This window comes from Etheostoma cragini, chromosome 12 (genome assembly GCF_013103735.1).
Source record: "Etheostoma cragini isolate CJK2018 chromosome 12, CSU_Ecrag_1.0, whole genome shotgun sequence".
Taxonomy (NCBI): domain Eukaryota; kingdom Metazoa; phylum Chordata; class Actinopteri; order Perciformes; family Percidae; genus Etheostoma; species Etheostoma cragini.
The window spans coordinates 23,754,578-23,769,736 of record NC_048418.1 but is presented as its reverse complement, the minus strand read 5'-3'; the positions used below and the strand labels follow the sequence as shown (position 1 = coordinate 23,769,736).

At 42.0% G+C, this 15,159-nt stretch overlaps 2 protein-coding genes across 3 annotated transcripts; both read left to right on the top strand.

Annotated features, from left to right (window-relative positions):
* Positions 1–940: 940 nt before the first annotated feature.
* Positions 941–5,063, top strand: plekhj1 (pleckstrin homology domain containing, family J member 1). Of its 2 annotated transcripts, none has more exons than XM_034887876.1 (7): positions 941–1,041; positions 1,340–1,441; positions 1,852–1,919; positions 2,015–2,081; positions 2,282–2,372; positions 3,553–3,616; positions 4,145–5,063. In XM_034887876.1, exons 1-7 carry the CDS (start codon positions 978–980, stop codon positions 4,235–4,237), a joined length of 549 nt encoding a protein of 182 aa, XP_034743767.1. In that variant the 5' UTR covers positions 941–977; the 3' UTR covers positions 4,238–5,063. The 2 variants fall into 2 exon arrangements, with proteins under 2 accessions (XP_034743767.1, XP_034743768.1); XM_034887877.1 differs by lacking the exon at positions 941–1,041 and adding an exon at positions 1,072–1,202 and having other exon boundaries at positions 1,327–1,441.
* A 1,857-nt stretch (positions 5,064–6,920) lies between these two features.
* On the top strand, positions 6,921–13,906 carry LOC117954245 (fizzy-related protein homolog). Its single transcript, XM_034887874.1, has 14 exons — positions 6,921–7,103; positions 8,598–8,671; positions 9,152–9,280; positions 9,430–9,493; positions 10,527–10,657; positions 10,749–10,834; positions 10,930–11,113; positions 11,228–11,293; positions 11,598–11,700; positions 11,854–12,038; positions 12,165–12,398; positions 13,050–13,154; positions 13,505–13,597; positions 13,693–13,906. Exons 2-14 carry the CDS (start codon positions 8,603–8,605, stop codon positions 13,732–13,734), a joined length of 1,491 nt encoding a protein of 496 aa, XP_034743765.1. The 5' UTR covers positions 6,921–7,103; positions 8,598–8,602; the 3' UTR covers positions 13,735–13,906.
* Positions 13,907–15,159: the final 1,253 nt, after the last annotated feature.

The following is a 15,159-nucleotide window of genomic DNA, read 5'->3' as shown; positions in this document are numbered from 1 at the left end:
CTCAGTCCCTAGGCAGTTGGGTCGCTGGTTCAAGTCTACATACGGACCAAAGCATGGTGGTGGACTGGTAGCTGGAGAGGTGCCGGTTCACCTCCTGGGCACTGCCAAGGTGCTCTTGAGCAAGGCACCAAACCCCCCATCAACTCGGGGCGCCTTTTCCACGGGCGCCCCCCCACTCTGACATCTCTCCATAAGTGCATGTACAGGTACTGAGCATGTGTGTGATTCAGGCCTGTGTGTAATGTGTGTAACAACAACAGAGTGTACATTGTAATTTTAATTTTAATTTTAATTAATAAAGTATGCATTATTATTATTACTTAAAAGCAAATCTAATTGAGAATGATTGAATAAAGCCAGGGGTAGACCCAGGACTAGGTGGAGGGATGAGACCTCCAACCTGGCCTGGGAACGCCTCGGGAAGGAATACTTACAGAAGTAAGGAAGCAAGACGAAGATGTGGTGTCCAGGATGGGACTAGGACATACCGGGCTAAAAAGAACTTTATTTATAATGAAAAAGCATGTTGATGGTATTTGTGAATATTGCAATAGTCAGGAGAACGTAGAGCATGTTATCATATATTGTCCTAAATATCTTCAAGCTAGACAATGACTGATTTCACAACTTGGTGAAAACCAGATGACGTTGAATTTACATGATTTACATCATTTTTTATTTTGAAGATAACTGGGTTATTAAAGAGAATTTGAGGAAAAGTAGTTTCAAGTCTTGGTCCACACTCCAGTCCAGATGGTGGCGGTAATGCACCAAATAGCTGGTTGCTAACTGCCATTCAAAACCACAAGAAGAAGAAGAAGAAGAAGAAGAAGAAGAAGAAGAAGAAGAAGAAGAAGAACTACTAATGCAGGAAATCGTCACAGGCCGGATTCGAACCCTGAACCTCTGCGTAGAGGCAGCATACACCTCAGCACATATGTGCGCCTGCTCTGCCCACTAATGCAACCCGGCCACGTATGACCCTCAGCGACTACCGTACTATTACTAAAGAAACGCTCTCACTGCCTTTCCAACCGAGAGGTGTGTGTGTGTTTCTGTGTGAGAGTGTGTGTATGTGTGTCATAGAGGAGAACTAGGACCTAGGCTACATTCTCGGTTGTGTTTGCTTGACCGTAGAAATGAGCAAACACACGTCATATTTGGAGAACACCAGATAACGATACGGCGACGTTTAACCGACGGCATAGACAACTCTGTCACTAACATTACGTACTGTTGCTAGCTAGCTGGCTAGCTACCTCGCGCCGTTATTATGTTGTCGATGGGAATGGCTCGGTCGTAGCCAAAGTATCCTATTAAACCTGTGTTTTACTGTCAGTGGACGTGATGCGTTTCAACGAGAAGGAGCTGGTGTCTCTGAGCCGCCAGCCCTCGGAGATGGCAGCCGAGCTGGGGATGCGAGGACCCAAGAAAGGAGACGGTAACAGGCTTCATTACACGCTAACTAAGTTCTCATTACATTAATGAAAATGTCCGGTTTTCACAGTTTTTCATGGGACCATTAGGCGTGTACTTAAATTGACTGGCGCTTTGCACACAATACTACGGTATTACGGTACTACGGTAGCTGGATTTTGAAGTTGACAGAGAATAGGTCATATTTAGAAAATGATTCCATGTTTATTAATTTGAAAATAGTTGTTTTGTTACAGGTTGTTACATATTTTATTACATAAGTTATGTTTATACCATTAAGCCATAATAAAGCATGTTCATTTACCTCTGAGAAGCCTGTCTGAATTTGGCTTCCAAGGCCTTTTTTGGAAATTAAAATATGGTCACCCTAGTCTCTGTACTGTCTCACATCCGTTCCCTTTTGTTGTTTTACAGTTGTAAAGAAGAGGCTGGTGAAACTCGTTGTCAACTTCCTCTTTTATTTCCGAACTGATGAGGAGGAGGTCAGTTTACATGCCCATAGGGCATTTCTCTGTATTCATTGTCTTTCCTGTTCTTCTTGAGAAAATGAAACAAAATGTCATTCTTTATTTGTCAGCCAATTGGAGCTTTGCTGCTGGAGCAGTGTCGGGTGGAAAAGGAGGACAGCCAGAGCTTTTCTATTGGTAAGTTCCACTTTCCATTTCCCATTCACATGACTCACCTACACTTTCTCACTGGTTTTAGTTTCAGTTTGATGCTCTTTACTTGCTTTGGTTTCAGTTCGATGCTATTCACACTGCAGTGTTGATAGGTCACTTATGTATTAAAGTCCATAACTTTTACCCGTTTGTGCATGAGTAATTTTATGTGTTTCTCTTTGTAGCATTTCTGGATGAAGCAGAGAGGAAGTATCTGTTTGAGTGTGACTCAGCAGAGCAGTGCAGGGAGTGGGTAGACTCGATTGTGAAGGCCAGGTAGGACGGACTCTTTTCCATCTTATAACAACAGACACCATGACCTGGCAGTAACTGACTGCAGATCAGTCGACTAACATTTTTTTAATTATCAGTCATTTCAGTCAGTTATCCAGTACAAATACCAGAATTTCTCAAATTAAAAGCTAAAGACGTTGGGTTTTATGGCTGATAATAACACAATACAGTTTAAAGGACTAATGACTGTGATTTCAGCACATCTGATGTACAGTGGTGCTCATAAGTATTTTAATTCTAAAGGCCAAGGGAACTTTATCAGGATGCATGGTATCCTGATCCATGAAATAACTGGCCTTTAAAAATACAATGTGCCTGTCTCTATGGGAATTTAACATAGTGGGGTGCTTATTATGTCTCCTGTATTTTAAGGAAGAACATTTATTTATTAACAAAACATTATTCATTCACAAATAAAATTGGTGTCCTGAAAGGTTGGATTTTTTCCAATTTTTTTTAATTAAGGCGTCCTTTTTTAATTCCTCTTTTAGTCAACTTTAGCATGGTTTCATACATTTATGAGCACCACTGTATAAAGATCGGCTAATGACCACATGCATCGCCCTCATTCATGCATCATACATCAATGGTAGCTTCATTATACACGCAATCCATAATAATAAAGAAAAATCTAAATGCATGGCAAAGATAACATATTGTCAATATTTAAGAGAAGCCTCAAAATTTCATGTCAAAAGAGTCATGTTTTTACAAGAGCTCATGTCTTATTAAGAGGCCCCTGGCTCCCCTGTAGTTGGCTGCTTATTGCATATAGTCATTGAGTAATCTAAATAAAACAATGCAGCAGCAGCATGTCTGAATTTTTCCAACTTTAATACACAACTACGGCCATATGACTGAACATTACAGCAACAGTGTTCGGTACAACTGAATATGATCACATATCTGCAGCGATAAACAGCTTGGCAGGTCTCAACGTGCAGCGAGAATTCACACCTCATTGTGTCTTAGCCTCCAGTAATAGACTCACATGGGGGAATCTGTCATATATGAATGATGTTTCCAGAGACACAATGTGACTTGTGTTGAACACTGTTTAACTGAGTCATCAACTTGACCATGTGTTAAGTACACTTGGGAAAACTATGATGTTCCCAAAACAATCGAATGTCCAATTAATTTGTCCTCTCATCTCTTGCAGTTACGAGTTCATGAGGAAGAACCTCATATTCTATCGAACTGAAATCCACAGGCTCACTGGCAAGGTGAGACCCATCATTGCAGCAGTCTTGATGCACTAAATGCCACGCAGATGGTGCTGGTATCCAACTGTGTCGTACTAGCGGGGACTTAGGTGTGAAGTGTATTTGTGCCATGCGTGACTCACTGAAATGCACAGTATCAGCAATAACAGAACATAGACGAGGATAGGAAGATTCAAGAGTTGAGTTTTTATTCAATAAAGTTTTGCTCTTGAGATTCAGGCCACTCCGTCAAACAAAAGAGAAAATTTCAATTTTGGTGCTCAGAGCATATAAGTACTTAGGAAAAACTTAAAAGTAATATGTCTTTGCAGAAAAAGGTTCCTGGATGATCCAGAGATCTCAAAAATAGTTCTCAGTGAAAGCTGTTCATAGCAAAGTCTGTAAAGAAATATGGTTTGTCAAATGTCATTTTTGAGCCGCTAATTAAATTCCACTCACCTACACTCTGAGGCAGAAGTCTCGAACTTCTGTTTTATTTAAAGGTTGATTTTGCTTTGACTTTACTTTATGTATCTTCCTTCTCCACAGGACCCCTTGGAGCAGTACGGGATATCAGATGAAACTCGCTTCCAGGTCAACAACGGCCTGCGACTCATGCCTAGTGATACCTCCTCCCTGTAGCAGCTACCTGCGTCCACATGTACTTTATTTTCATTTCAGTCTGCCCTGCATTACCATAAGCACACCAGCTTTTTAGATAGTTACTGCTCTGAATGTATTTAGTGTTGCAGGGCATTCACACCCATTTTTTACTCTCACTTTCGCGATGCAGCGATAAAGGCAGCGATATTTCCTTTTTACCGGACACCTCCTCAAACCATATCTCAAAACACTGACAAGTCTGATCTCCCCCGCCACAGCCTAAACGTACTACCCCCGTTCTAAATAAATGGAAAGACCCGCGTTTGTGTAGGACGGCCGACGCAGGCAGACTGAACGTGGCCCTACGCATAGCTAATGGAGTCATTTCAATCTACACAGGTTACAAGGGGCTGTGGAAAAGTGGGCGGGCTTCATTTTGATTTAGGGGATATGACATGCCATTTTCAGACTCAGTCTTGGTTAATTGGTTGTCTGTATAAATGTGTTTTATACTATGATTTCTACTGGACTTTTAGACAATGGGATTTTCAGAGCGTCAGATGATGAACTTGCAGATGCTGTAGAGCTGTGACTTTCTTTCAGGACATATTAATACTGATAAGTGAGTAAATGTATACTGCTTGAAGAAGCTTATGATTATTAAATACAGTGCCCGATTTAGAGAATCTTTGGCAGTATTTACTGTCCCACTTTAAACTGCATGGGCCCTTTGATTTGCTGAGCTGAGCCACCCTTTTCACTCAATTTGTGCTTGTAGAAAAGAGATTTTTTAAGCTATCCCATTATGTATTCATCATCTAGCCCATTTAGACTATTTAATTTTAAAAACTATATTTTTGCACAAGCTACTTAACTGGGTGTTGAGGGGTTTCTTTTCTAATTTCACTCATTTACTTGAAGCTACTGTACCTTTTCTGTGGCACTTTGAATCAGATTTATTTTATATGAGCTGTTGGACCCATCGGACCAGACTCTTGACATCTTGCAGCTGACTGAACAGAGTCGCAGCTAATGCCTTGTTAAAACATTGCTCTCGATCCGATTTCACTATCCTGCTACTCGTAGTGTAAAGTCTGACAATGTGAGACACTATTCTGAGCATTGGTGAGATATTGATTTCAGCAAGCGGGAGTCTAACTTCTAACAGGATAATAATAATAATGTAATGTATATTTTTCAATTTTTTGCACATGGAAGCTGTTTATTCTGTTTTTACTTCATGTTAGATTATATTTGTTTCACTTTTCCCTTAATGTTTTTAGTAATAAAGTCATTTGAAAGACACTGTGAATTGACGCAGTGTGTCTTCTGTTAATTAAAATACATTTGTCAATACCAGATCGTGAATTATTGGGTGTATTTAATCATGGTTTGTCTTACAAGTGTTGACCCGCCGGCAGGGGTGTAGGACAGAATTCTTAGCACTGTATAAAGGCATTATCTAGGGGCCCCACATTCACAGCTATGCATTCATCGTAGCAACTTTTTGGGCCCTTGTCACAGGCCCTTACACTAACATGGTTATTTTGACACACAGAGACATTTGCCTTCGTTAGTGCTCTTCGTTTACACGCAAACGGAGATTTTTTCTCTCAAAACGAGTCTTTCTAAAAACTCCGACCAGAGCGGAGATTTTTGAAATCTTCGTTTCCATGTAAACCGAGACTAACCGAGATTTAGGCAGCTGAGGAAGAGATTTGTCGCTATTTTGAGGATTCTGATTGGCTGGCGTGGGCTTGAGTTTCTCGTTACACTGCCACCTACAGGGTTGGCTTGCTCTTAGATAAGATTAGATAATACTTTATTCATCCCAAAGCGGGGAAATTCCTTTGTTACAGTAGCCTTCTCTACAAGAAGAGCAAAAAAACTAACTAGTAAACACAAGAAAAACAGACAAACAGTAGACAATGAGCAGAAGGTAGGGTTTTGTAAAGTAAAGTGCGGTTGCCATAGTACAAAAAATAATAATATTGCAGTGTAAGAAAGTGACGTTAAAATTAAATTGAATATATAATTAAAGTAATAAAGCAAAAGTAGGTAGTATTGATACAGCATATATTTTCAGTGGCAATACTTTATCAATACACATGCGTCAAGTATGGATCTTTTATTTTATATATATATATATATATATATATATATATATATATATATATATATGTATATGTTGGTCAGTTTGTCTATCCCATTTTCCAGCAATAAAATTGAAGTGATTTGAACAAACAGAGAAATGTTTCCTTTTAGATAATGTTGACAGTTTCCTTTTGAGGGCATCATATGAAATTGGGAAAAATATGAAGTTAATAAATTGCAATATATCGCAGAATATCGCAATATGTTAAAAATGGATCGAATATGACAGTCACCCTCAATGATATCTAGTTTATTGTTCTTTTATACCAGGTCAGGTGATCCTTTGACAAATCAAGATGTGCATACCTGATTGAAATTGTATCAGTAGCCTACTCGAAAATTAATAAATACAATTTTAAATATATTCATACATTTTATATGATGTGACTGAAAATAAGCTGTAATAATGTTTGATTCGTAAAATATTTTTTTGTTTCCCATAAATTATCTTAATCATAATCATACCCGGTCGGCTGTACATGTAGAATGGCAGTCTGCTGACAACTGACACGTTTCTGTAACGGTTTCCTTAGCAACGCCAAATGTGTGATTCAAAAAAAGCAGTGACGTCACATCCTTCCCGTGATGCTTAGCGAGCCCGAAATTGAACGTTCGGCAAAAGAAAACAATTGTATTTTGCACGCTCTGTTTTAAAGAGTCAAACGCATAAAACAAGATATTTCAACTGGAATTGACACCACTAAGAAAAACAAGTCAACGGCGCGTGACAAGGAGAGCGTATCCGGGAGGGGTAGGTCTTAATACACGAGTAGGTTGTGAACAAACAACGTTGCTAATTCGTTAGCCGGACAGCTATCGTATTTTACGTTAGGTCAGCCAGCTGAGCTAGCGTTAGCATTAGCATAGCTCTGTATGCCGGATTATATCATGATTTGTTTTTTTTATAATATACTTTTAGCGTCACGATTACAGATCAGCGATAGCCACCACAACTGTATTTTAGTCTATTTGAACTAGCAAGCAAATACCTGCAGTTAAGATGGTTTATACAGCAAACTAGCTATGTGTTCTCACAAAGATAATTACCGTTACATTAAGTGTTGTTAGCAGAAGATTTAGCCCACCCGCAGCTGATCACACACACACACACACACACACACACACACACACACACACACACACACACACACACACACACACACACACACACACACACACACTGTAATTAATGTCATTGTCATTGGCGAACAGATGTTCCCCTAGTTAGCTAGTTTTGGTGGGATTTAAATGAAGGTGCTAGAGTTTAAGACTAGATTGGTTTGTCTTTGTAATGGAATGGATGTATTTCCAATGCCATGCCATTGTCTGTAGGAATGCTTCCTGAGGGTGACTGTTATTCATTCATTCATTATCACCCAGTTAAATGTGATATCAAGTGGATTACTCTTATTTTTTGGGGGTGAAATCGGAGGGGCGGCTGTGGCTCAGTGGTAGAGCGGTTGCCTGCCAATTGCAAGGTTGGTGGTTCAATCCCTGGCCCTGCAGTCCCATGTCGAGGTGTCCTCGGGCAGGACACTGAACCCTGAGCTGCCCTCAATGCTGCATCATCAGAGTGTAAATGTGTGTGTGTTTGTGTGTGTGTGTGTGTGTGTGTGTGTGTGTGTGTGTGTTTATCTGATGAGCAGGTGGCACCTTGTACGGTAGCCTCGGCCAGAGTGTATGAATGTGTGAATGGTTCCTGTACTAAGTAAAAGTGCTTTGAGTAGTTGTTAAGACTAGAAAAGTGCTAAATAATCTAAACAATTTACATTTTCCGATACTTTTTTTCCCCATTCAGCCTTTATTATATATATATTTAACGTAAATGCTACACTGTAGTATTGCTCAAACAGTTAGTCAATAAATCAGTTAGTTGATCTACAGAAATAATACAAATGTTGATAATCAATTCAATTCATTCCATGTTTGTCATGATGCAATACTAGATTGCACAATGAATTGTTTTTGTCATTCATTTATTGAAGAAAAACAAGTACATCAAGATTGATGGATTGAAAAAGATCTTTTTTCTGAACGCTGACATTATATCTTTTGCTCAACAGTCATGTATGCTCTGAATAGACTTAGCTGTCAGTGTCATAAGGACCGACCGGAAGTCATCAAGTCGTAGCTATGACAGTACCGGTGTCGGTTCATTGACCTGTCATCTGAGATGTGCGTTCAGGAAACTGTTATATTATATATGTTATAAATGTGTTCATGATCAGTCTTAATCTGTTTTCAGGCATCATGGATCAGGACTATGAGTGCAGGCTGCTCAGACAGATCAACATTCAAAATGAGAACGCAAGCCCCGTAGTAAGTAAATAACACACACACTTGTATATTAAGGAGCTGTGTTTTCTTTGGAACAAATAGTCCATAAAAGAAAGAAAAAGAAACCAAATTGCCCCATTTATCCCAGGCTGGTATCACTGGTGTGTTTAGGTCATTATCTCTACCATAGCATGATGATAACCCCTCCCAAAGAGGATTGTTAACTAACAAAGGACTCAAGATAGCCAGAGATGGTGTTATGTGTTGGGAGAATAAACGGTTTAACTGGCCAGTCTCTTCCTTTTGACGATGTCGCTCGTGTTGAGTGAAAACAAGACCTCCGCGGCCAAATGACTGTGTTTTGTGAATGATGCCTCCTGTTGCTACCACCTCAGACAAAAGTACCATCTGCCACATAAATGATCTCATTGCCTTGTTACCAAGTTTCCACATCACTGTAAAAGGCCTGTTTGTGTTTGGCCTCCAGTCAGAAAAGGCTCTCTCCTCTCCCCACTTGTGTAGAAAGCGTTAGGAGCGGTGCGAGCTCTGACACCCACCAGCTCCCCCCTGTCCTCCCCTAGCAAGCACGGCGATCGCTTCATTCCCTCCCGGGCTGGAGCCAACTGGAGTGTCAACTTCCACCGCATCAATGTGAGTCCGCTGCAACACACCCGGGACTCCACTATGTTCTCGAGATCTTAGTGTTGATAATGGCAGGAAACCCAAACCGTGCCATTCTTTCTTTTGCTTGCTTATGATTACCTTCCATGAATGTTTATGTATTCCACTTTCTGATGTAGGAAATTGAAAAGTCGCACAATCAAAACAGAAAAACCAAAGATGGCACAACAGACAGCAACAAAGGTAATCAACCCACCTTTATGTCCTGAGACTAGGCATGGGACAAGTTAATAGAACAATAGATCATGATACAGTGTCTTGCCAATTATAATTGGTACACTTGCACCAATATGGATTATTGTACTGCAGGTGCGTCCTTCCTTTTTTGCAGACAGTTGAATATTTTTATGACATGTACAGTATGTTGCTGTGTGTTACAAAGACTCTGACCAAAGGTGCATTATAATGCAGGAAGCAATTACGGCATGTGGTGGATTTATGTTTTAGAAATGATTTCCCGCCATTATTCAGGTTGTATTTTTCTCTTCTTTTTCATTGTGGTGATGTGTTGAAACTACAGTAGCATTCATATTTATTATACATTACTTGTTTGGTCTATACAATGTCAGTAAATTGCAAAACGAAATCTCAAGTTCCCAGAGAACAAGCTGATGTCTTCAAATGTTTTTGTCAGGCAACAGTCCAAAGATATTCATATTACTCATAGAACAATGAGAAATCTAGAAAATATTCACATTTGAGAAGCTGCAACCTTTGAATGACTAATTAATTAGCCAAATTGCAGATTCATTTTCAGCTCTAGAGATGGCTGTCTTTCTGTAGATTGTGTATTGCAGAATTACCTTGATTATGAAAATGATCATGATTAGTAATGTAACCCTGAATTATGAAATGGCTCTCTGCCCCCCCCCCCCCCCCCCCCCCCCCCCCCCCCCCCCCCCCCCCCCCCCCCAATAAAAAGAAAAAAAATACAAAATGTAAAAATAACAGACCAGAAAGGTCAGATCCTTTCTGCAGGTATCTCTGTCTGTTGATAATTTGTCCTTCTGGACAACTGGAAGTTGGAGACAAGGACAAAACAAAGCTTTGTGAAAAAGTCTCCCTGATCTTTAGAGATGTGAGAGGGAGCTAAAATTGCAGAAGGAGCAGAGTGTTTGAACCTAATCATTCCGACAGCCTGGTCTGACTCCCCCCCCCCCCCCCCCCCCCCCCCCCCCCCCCCCCCCCCCCCCCCTGTCTCTCCCTCTGCCTTCAGCCGATGGTCTGGCCTACTCAGCCCTGCTGAAGAACGAGCTGCTAGGAGCCGGCATCGAGAAAGTCCAGGACCCCCAGTCAGAGGACCGCCGTCTGCAGCCGTCCACTCCCGCCAAGAGAAGCCTTTTTAGTGTAAAAATAGTTAAAGTGTCTGTAACTTTCGATGCATTGCTTTCACGGGGCGTTTTTCCTGCATCATTAATCATCTATTTGTGTTTTGTAGTATTCTGTAAGTGCCAAGAGGGCTCTGCCAGAAGAAGATGGAAACACAGTCTCTCCATATTCTCTGTCTCCTGTCAGTAGCAACAGGTAGTATGTTTACCCTATCATTCCTCTAATGTCATCTCCTCCGTTTTGGAGAAGTACAGTCGTAGTCCTTAACTAAATTGAGTTGTGCATTGCAGCCAGAAACTGCTGCGGTCGCCGAGGAAACCAACCCGCAAAATATCCAAAATTCCTTTCAAAGTCCTGGATGCGCCAGAGCTTCAGGACGACTTCTACCTCAACCTAGTGGACTGGTCCTCCCTGAACGTGCTCAGTGTTGGACTGGGTACCTGTGTTTACCTGTGGAGTGCCTGCACCAGCCAGGTGTGTGTGGGGTCGCTTAACACCGCGTCGCACATGTTAAGTTAAAGAGCCTAATTGGACTGCCTCTTGCACATCATTTTAACCTGTGTTTTTTCTTCCTTCCCATCTTTTTAGGTGACACGCCTATGTGACCTTTCTGTAGAGGGCGATTCTGTGACATCAGTGGGCTGGTCCGAGAGGGTGAGTTATCAGTTTTTAGACAAATTGTTGTCAGGCTTACAGACAAATATATTCTAACATCCAACATCTCAAATATGCTTGAAGTAGAACCTGCACAATTCACTTTTTTACTGATCAAGCCAAGAGTTAGTGACAAAATTACTCCAAAGTGCTGCAGTGGCCCGGGTTCAAATCCGACCTGCGGCCCTTTGCCTCATGTCATCCTCCACCTCTCTCCTCCTTTCATATCTATCCACTGTCACTTTAATAAAGGGAAAAGCCCATTATTACAGACTCTTATTCCAAGGGTGTGTTCTACTATTAGGGTAACCTGGTGGCGGTGGGGACTCATAAAGGCTATGTACAAATCTGGGATGCAGCAGCAGGGAAGAAGCTCTCCGTACTAGAAGGACACACAGCCAGAGTGGGTGAGTGGATTGGCCGGAGAGATGGAGGCGGAGACAATCGCAGGAGTAAAATATTACAAGCGTTTTATTCAGTTTCACGCAGTAGTTCAGTAACGTCTCTCGTTCACGGTCGGTGACTCCCCTTCCCCTTCCGATTTCATTCCTCGCTGCCAGGTGCGTTGGCATGGAATGCGGACCAGCTGTCGTCCGGGAGCCGCGATCGCGTGATCCTGCAGAGGGACATCCGAGCCCCGCCTCTCCAGTCGGAGCGCCGTCTCCAAGGGCACAGACAGGAAGTCTGCGGGCTCAAGTGGAGCACAGACCACCAGCTGCTAGCCTCGGGTGGAAATGACAACAAGGTATGCGGACGGAGAATCTCACCTGTCTGTGAGCTACACATCAGTATCAGGACCACTTTTTTTATTTTTCATAAAACATCCCGTTTCTCTACCTCCTCTCCCCTCGTTTCAACCCGCTGTCTGTAGTTGCTGGTGTGGAACCACTCGAGTGTCCTCCCGGTGCAGCAGTACACAGAGCACTTGGCTGCAGTGAAGGCCATCGCCTGGTCTCCCCACCAGCACGGCCTGCTGGCCTCCGGCGGCGGCACCGCCGACCGGTGCATCCGCTTCTGGAACACCCTGACCGGCCAACCCTTACAGTGCACAGACACCGGCTCTCAGGTCTGCAACCTGGCCTGGTCCAAGCACACTAATGAACTGGTGAGTCACCGGACGGTTTGCATACAGCAGGTTATATGTTATGTTTCATAGCAAAGTTGCTACCGTATTGGTCCGAATATGAAAGTGGGGTTGTCTTATGATCGGGGTCTAGACTTTCAGCTGTTCAAGTTCCAGAACGTAAGAGACGTCGCTTGTTTCAACTGCCAGTAGTGAAGTCAGATAGACTTGGACTTAGACCCTTAGATCCCTTTGGGATGACTCCCGCAAGGAAATTAAAGGTTGATAAAGAAAATGATCCATAATCCATTTTTTTTTTTATGTTACAAACTGGTCGAGAGTTTTAGACAGAGCCTCAGCAAACAAGATTTGGCTTTTATAAAGTACAAAAAAATAAGTCGGGGGGGGGGGGGGGGGGCTATTGGCATGCTACAGTATTTGCTCACTGTGGGAACTGAACTAAATCAAGGGGACTCCTGGATGTGTTGGTGACTCTCTTGCTACCAAACGAGATACATCATTAATCAGAAAACTGTTCTGCTTCCAATCTTTTAGCGAAGTTAAATGCATCTCCCTGTAATATAAGCAGAGTTATGGCATTTTTAAGGATTTTATTTGACAGAATGCAGACAGTATATTTCCCACACCAACAATGTTCTTTGTCTGAGGGGAATTTGTGTTTGTTTACTGCAGGTCAGCACACATGGCTATTCCCAGAACCAGATCCTGGTGTGGAAGTATCCCTCTCTTACTCAAGTGGCCAAACTTACCGGACATTCCTACAGAGTACTCTACCTGGTCAGTGTGTACTTAAATCTGTCTGTCTGTCCCAAAAGTGACACACTAGGTGGCAAAAACATTGCTGGAAGACAAAATCTAACAAACAAGATATGTGCACTTGCTAAAATCTTTAATTCAAATTGAGAAATGTGCAGATGAAGTGTTATAATTCTCCTTTTTGTTTATTTCTGCAAATCAAGGAAATGGTCAACTATGACAACAAAATGTCATGATGTTTTTCCGCAATGAAATTTGGAAGCATCCCACACAGGAAGGGAACTAAAACATAAAGAAATACCTCTGATAACTTTGACGTGATACTGTTATGACGCTGTATATTCAGTGTATAATAATGAGTTCACGTGCAGGCCATGTCCCCCGACGGAGAAGCCATTGTGACCGGAGCCGGAGACGAAACACTTCGCTTCTGGAACGTCTTTAGCAAGATGAGATCCACCAAGGTATGTTTTCCTTCTGTCCCCTCGTCCGTCTCACCGTTGGGCGTCCCAGTGGTCTTTGTCTTACCTTTTTTCTTCCGCCTCCCCCCCTCTCCTAGGAATCGGTGTCAGTGCTGAACCTCTTCACCAGGATCCGGTAGTAAGCAAGCCTCTGTACCATGACGGAATAAAGCCAGGAAGGGAATTAATCTTTGCATGTATCAAGCTGTAAACGGGCCCATTCTTTGAGTTTTCACCTCAGTAGTCTACAGAGGCCCCACCCCCCCCCCCCCCCCCCCCCCCCCCCCCCCCCCCCCCCCCCCCCCCCCCCCCCCCCCCCCCCCACCCCCCTCCCTCGATCGTCCTTAGTTGTTTAGCCAAGTTGTAGCTGGAGGTGGGAGAGAGTGTTGAGGGCAGAGGACACACACATGTACAGTATTCCACTTCCTCCTGGATGATGGAGCCAGGGCCCCCTCCATCAGACCAGTGGTCTCTGCTGAGGGGCAGAATTGGGGGGGGTGGTGGGTTTCGCTTCTCTCCCCTGTTTACAGACGGACTGTGCTTACCTGCCAAAATTTGAGTTTGTCCTTTTGATTGTCTTATTTATTTTATTGAGGTTTTTCTTTTTGTTTAAAAAACAAAATCATTTTAAACATATATTCCTACCAGTGAGGTAGAATTTTCCTTTTTTTTATGTGTGTTAACTGCAGTTTCTGGTCTCATCTGTGGGGTGCGTTCAGGTTTGCAGAAAAATCCGAGCTCGTCTCTTTGTATTTTATCGAGATTATAATGTTTCAATTGACACCGATAACCGATTACATAATTCTATGCCATTTCAAGAACTGTTCATGGTTAACAAGGATTGGAATGGACCTGATCTCCTTTTAAAAAAATCTTGCATTAAGTTAATTTTAGTCTGATATTAAGCAGTATTGGCTCATTGTTTCCTAATCTCTCTTACGGCACATCTAGCACTGTAGAACGGTTGCTTACTAAAGTAGTTCACATGAAAACAAGAAGATTTGTTGAGACTTTCACTCATCTTGTTTTCCTACTTTCCGAAATGGAAGACCAGGCAAGGACAGTTCAAGTGAACCCACTTTGGCTTATCAGTGTAGTTTGTAACGGCAACGTGGGGTTAAATACGAGGGGAAGGCTGTTCTGTGCAGAGCTCCTGCTTTGTGCTCTAAGATATTCAAGCCCAGGGCACTTTGTCTTTTGCTACTTCAGACCATTTCTGTGTTGAGCAGTCTCAGTTTTTATCTGAAAAAAAGGATTTCATATCACCCGTTTTTCTCTTTTGGATTATTTTCCCCCTGTTTGAATGGTTGAGTCAACTAGCGTGCCACATTTAGACCGATTCTATTTATTTGTGTCGTGGAGAAAAGTTCTTGTACAGAAATGTTTGTTTCCTGTTATGTAAGGGAGGGTGATGAGCAGTTTCACTGCTAGACTTTATTTCTTTTAATGCCACTTCAAAATCAAGACAATGCTGCCAACTTGAATTATAAAAAAGAATGTTAAAAAAGAAAAATATTTCTGTACTGAGAGATAATCGATAATAAATGATCATATTGTGTACATAA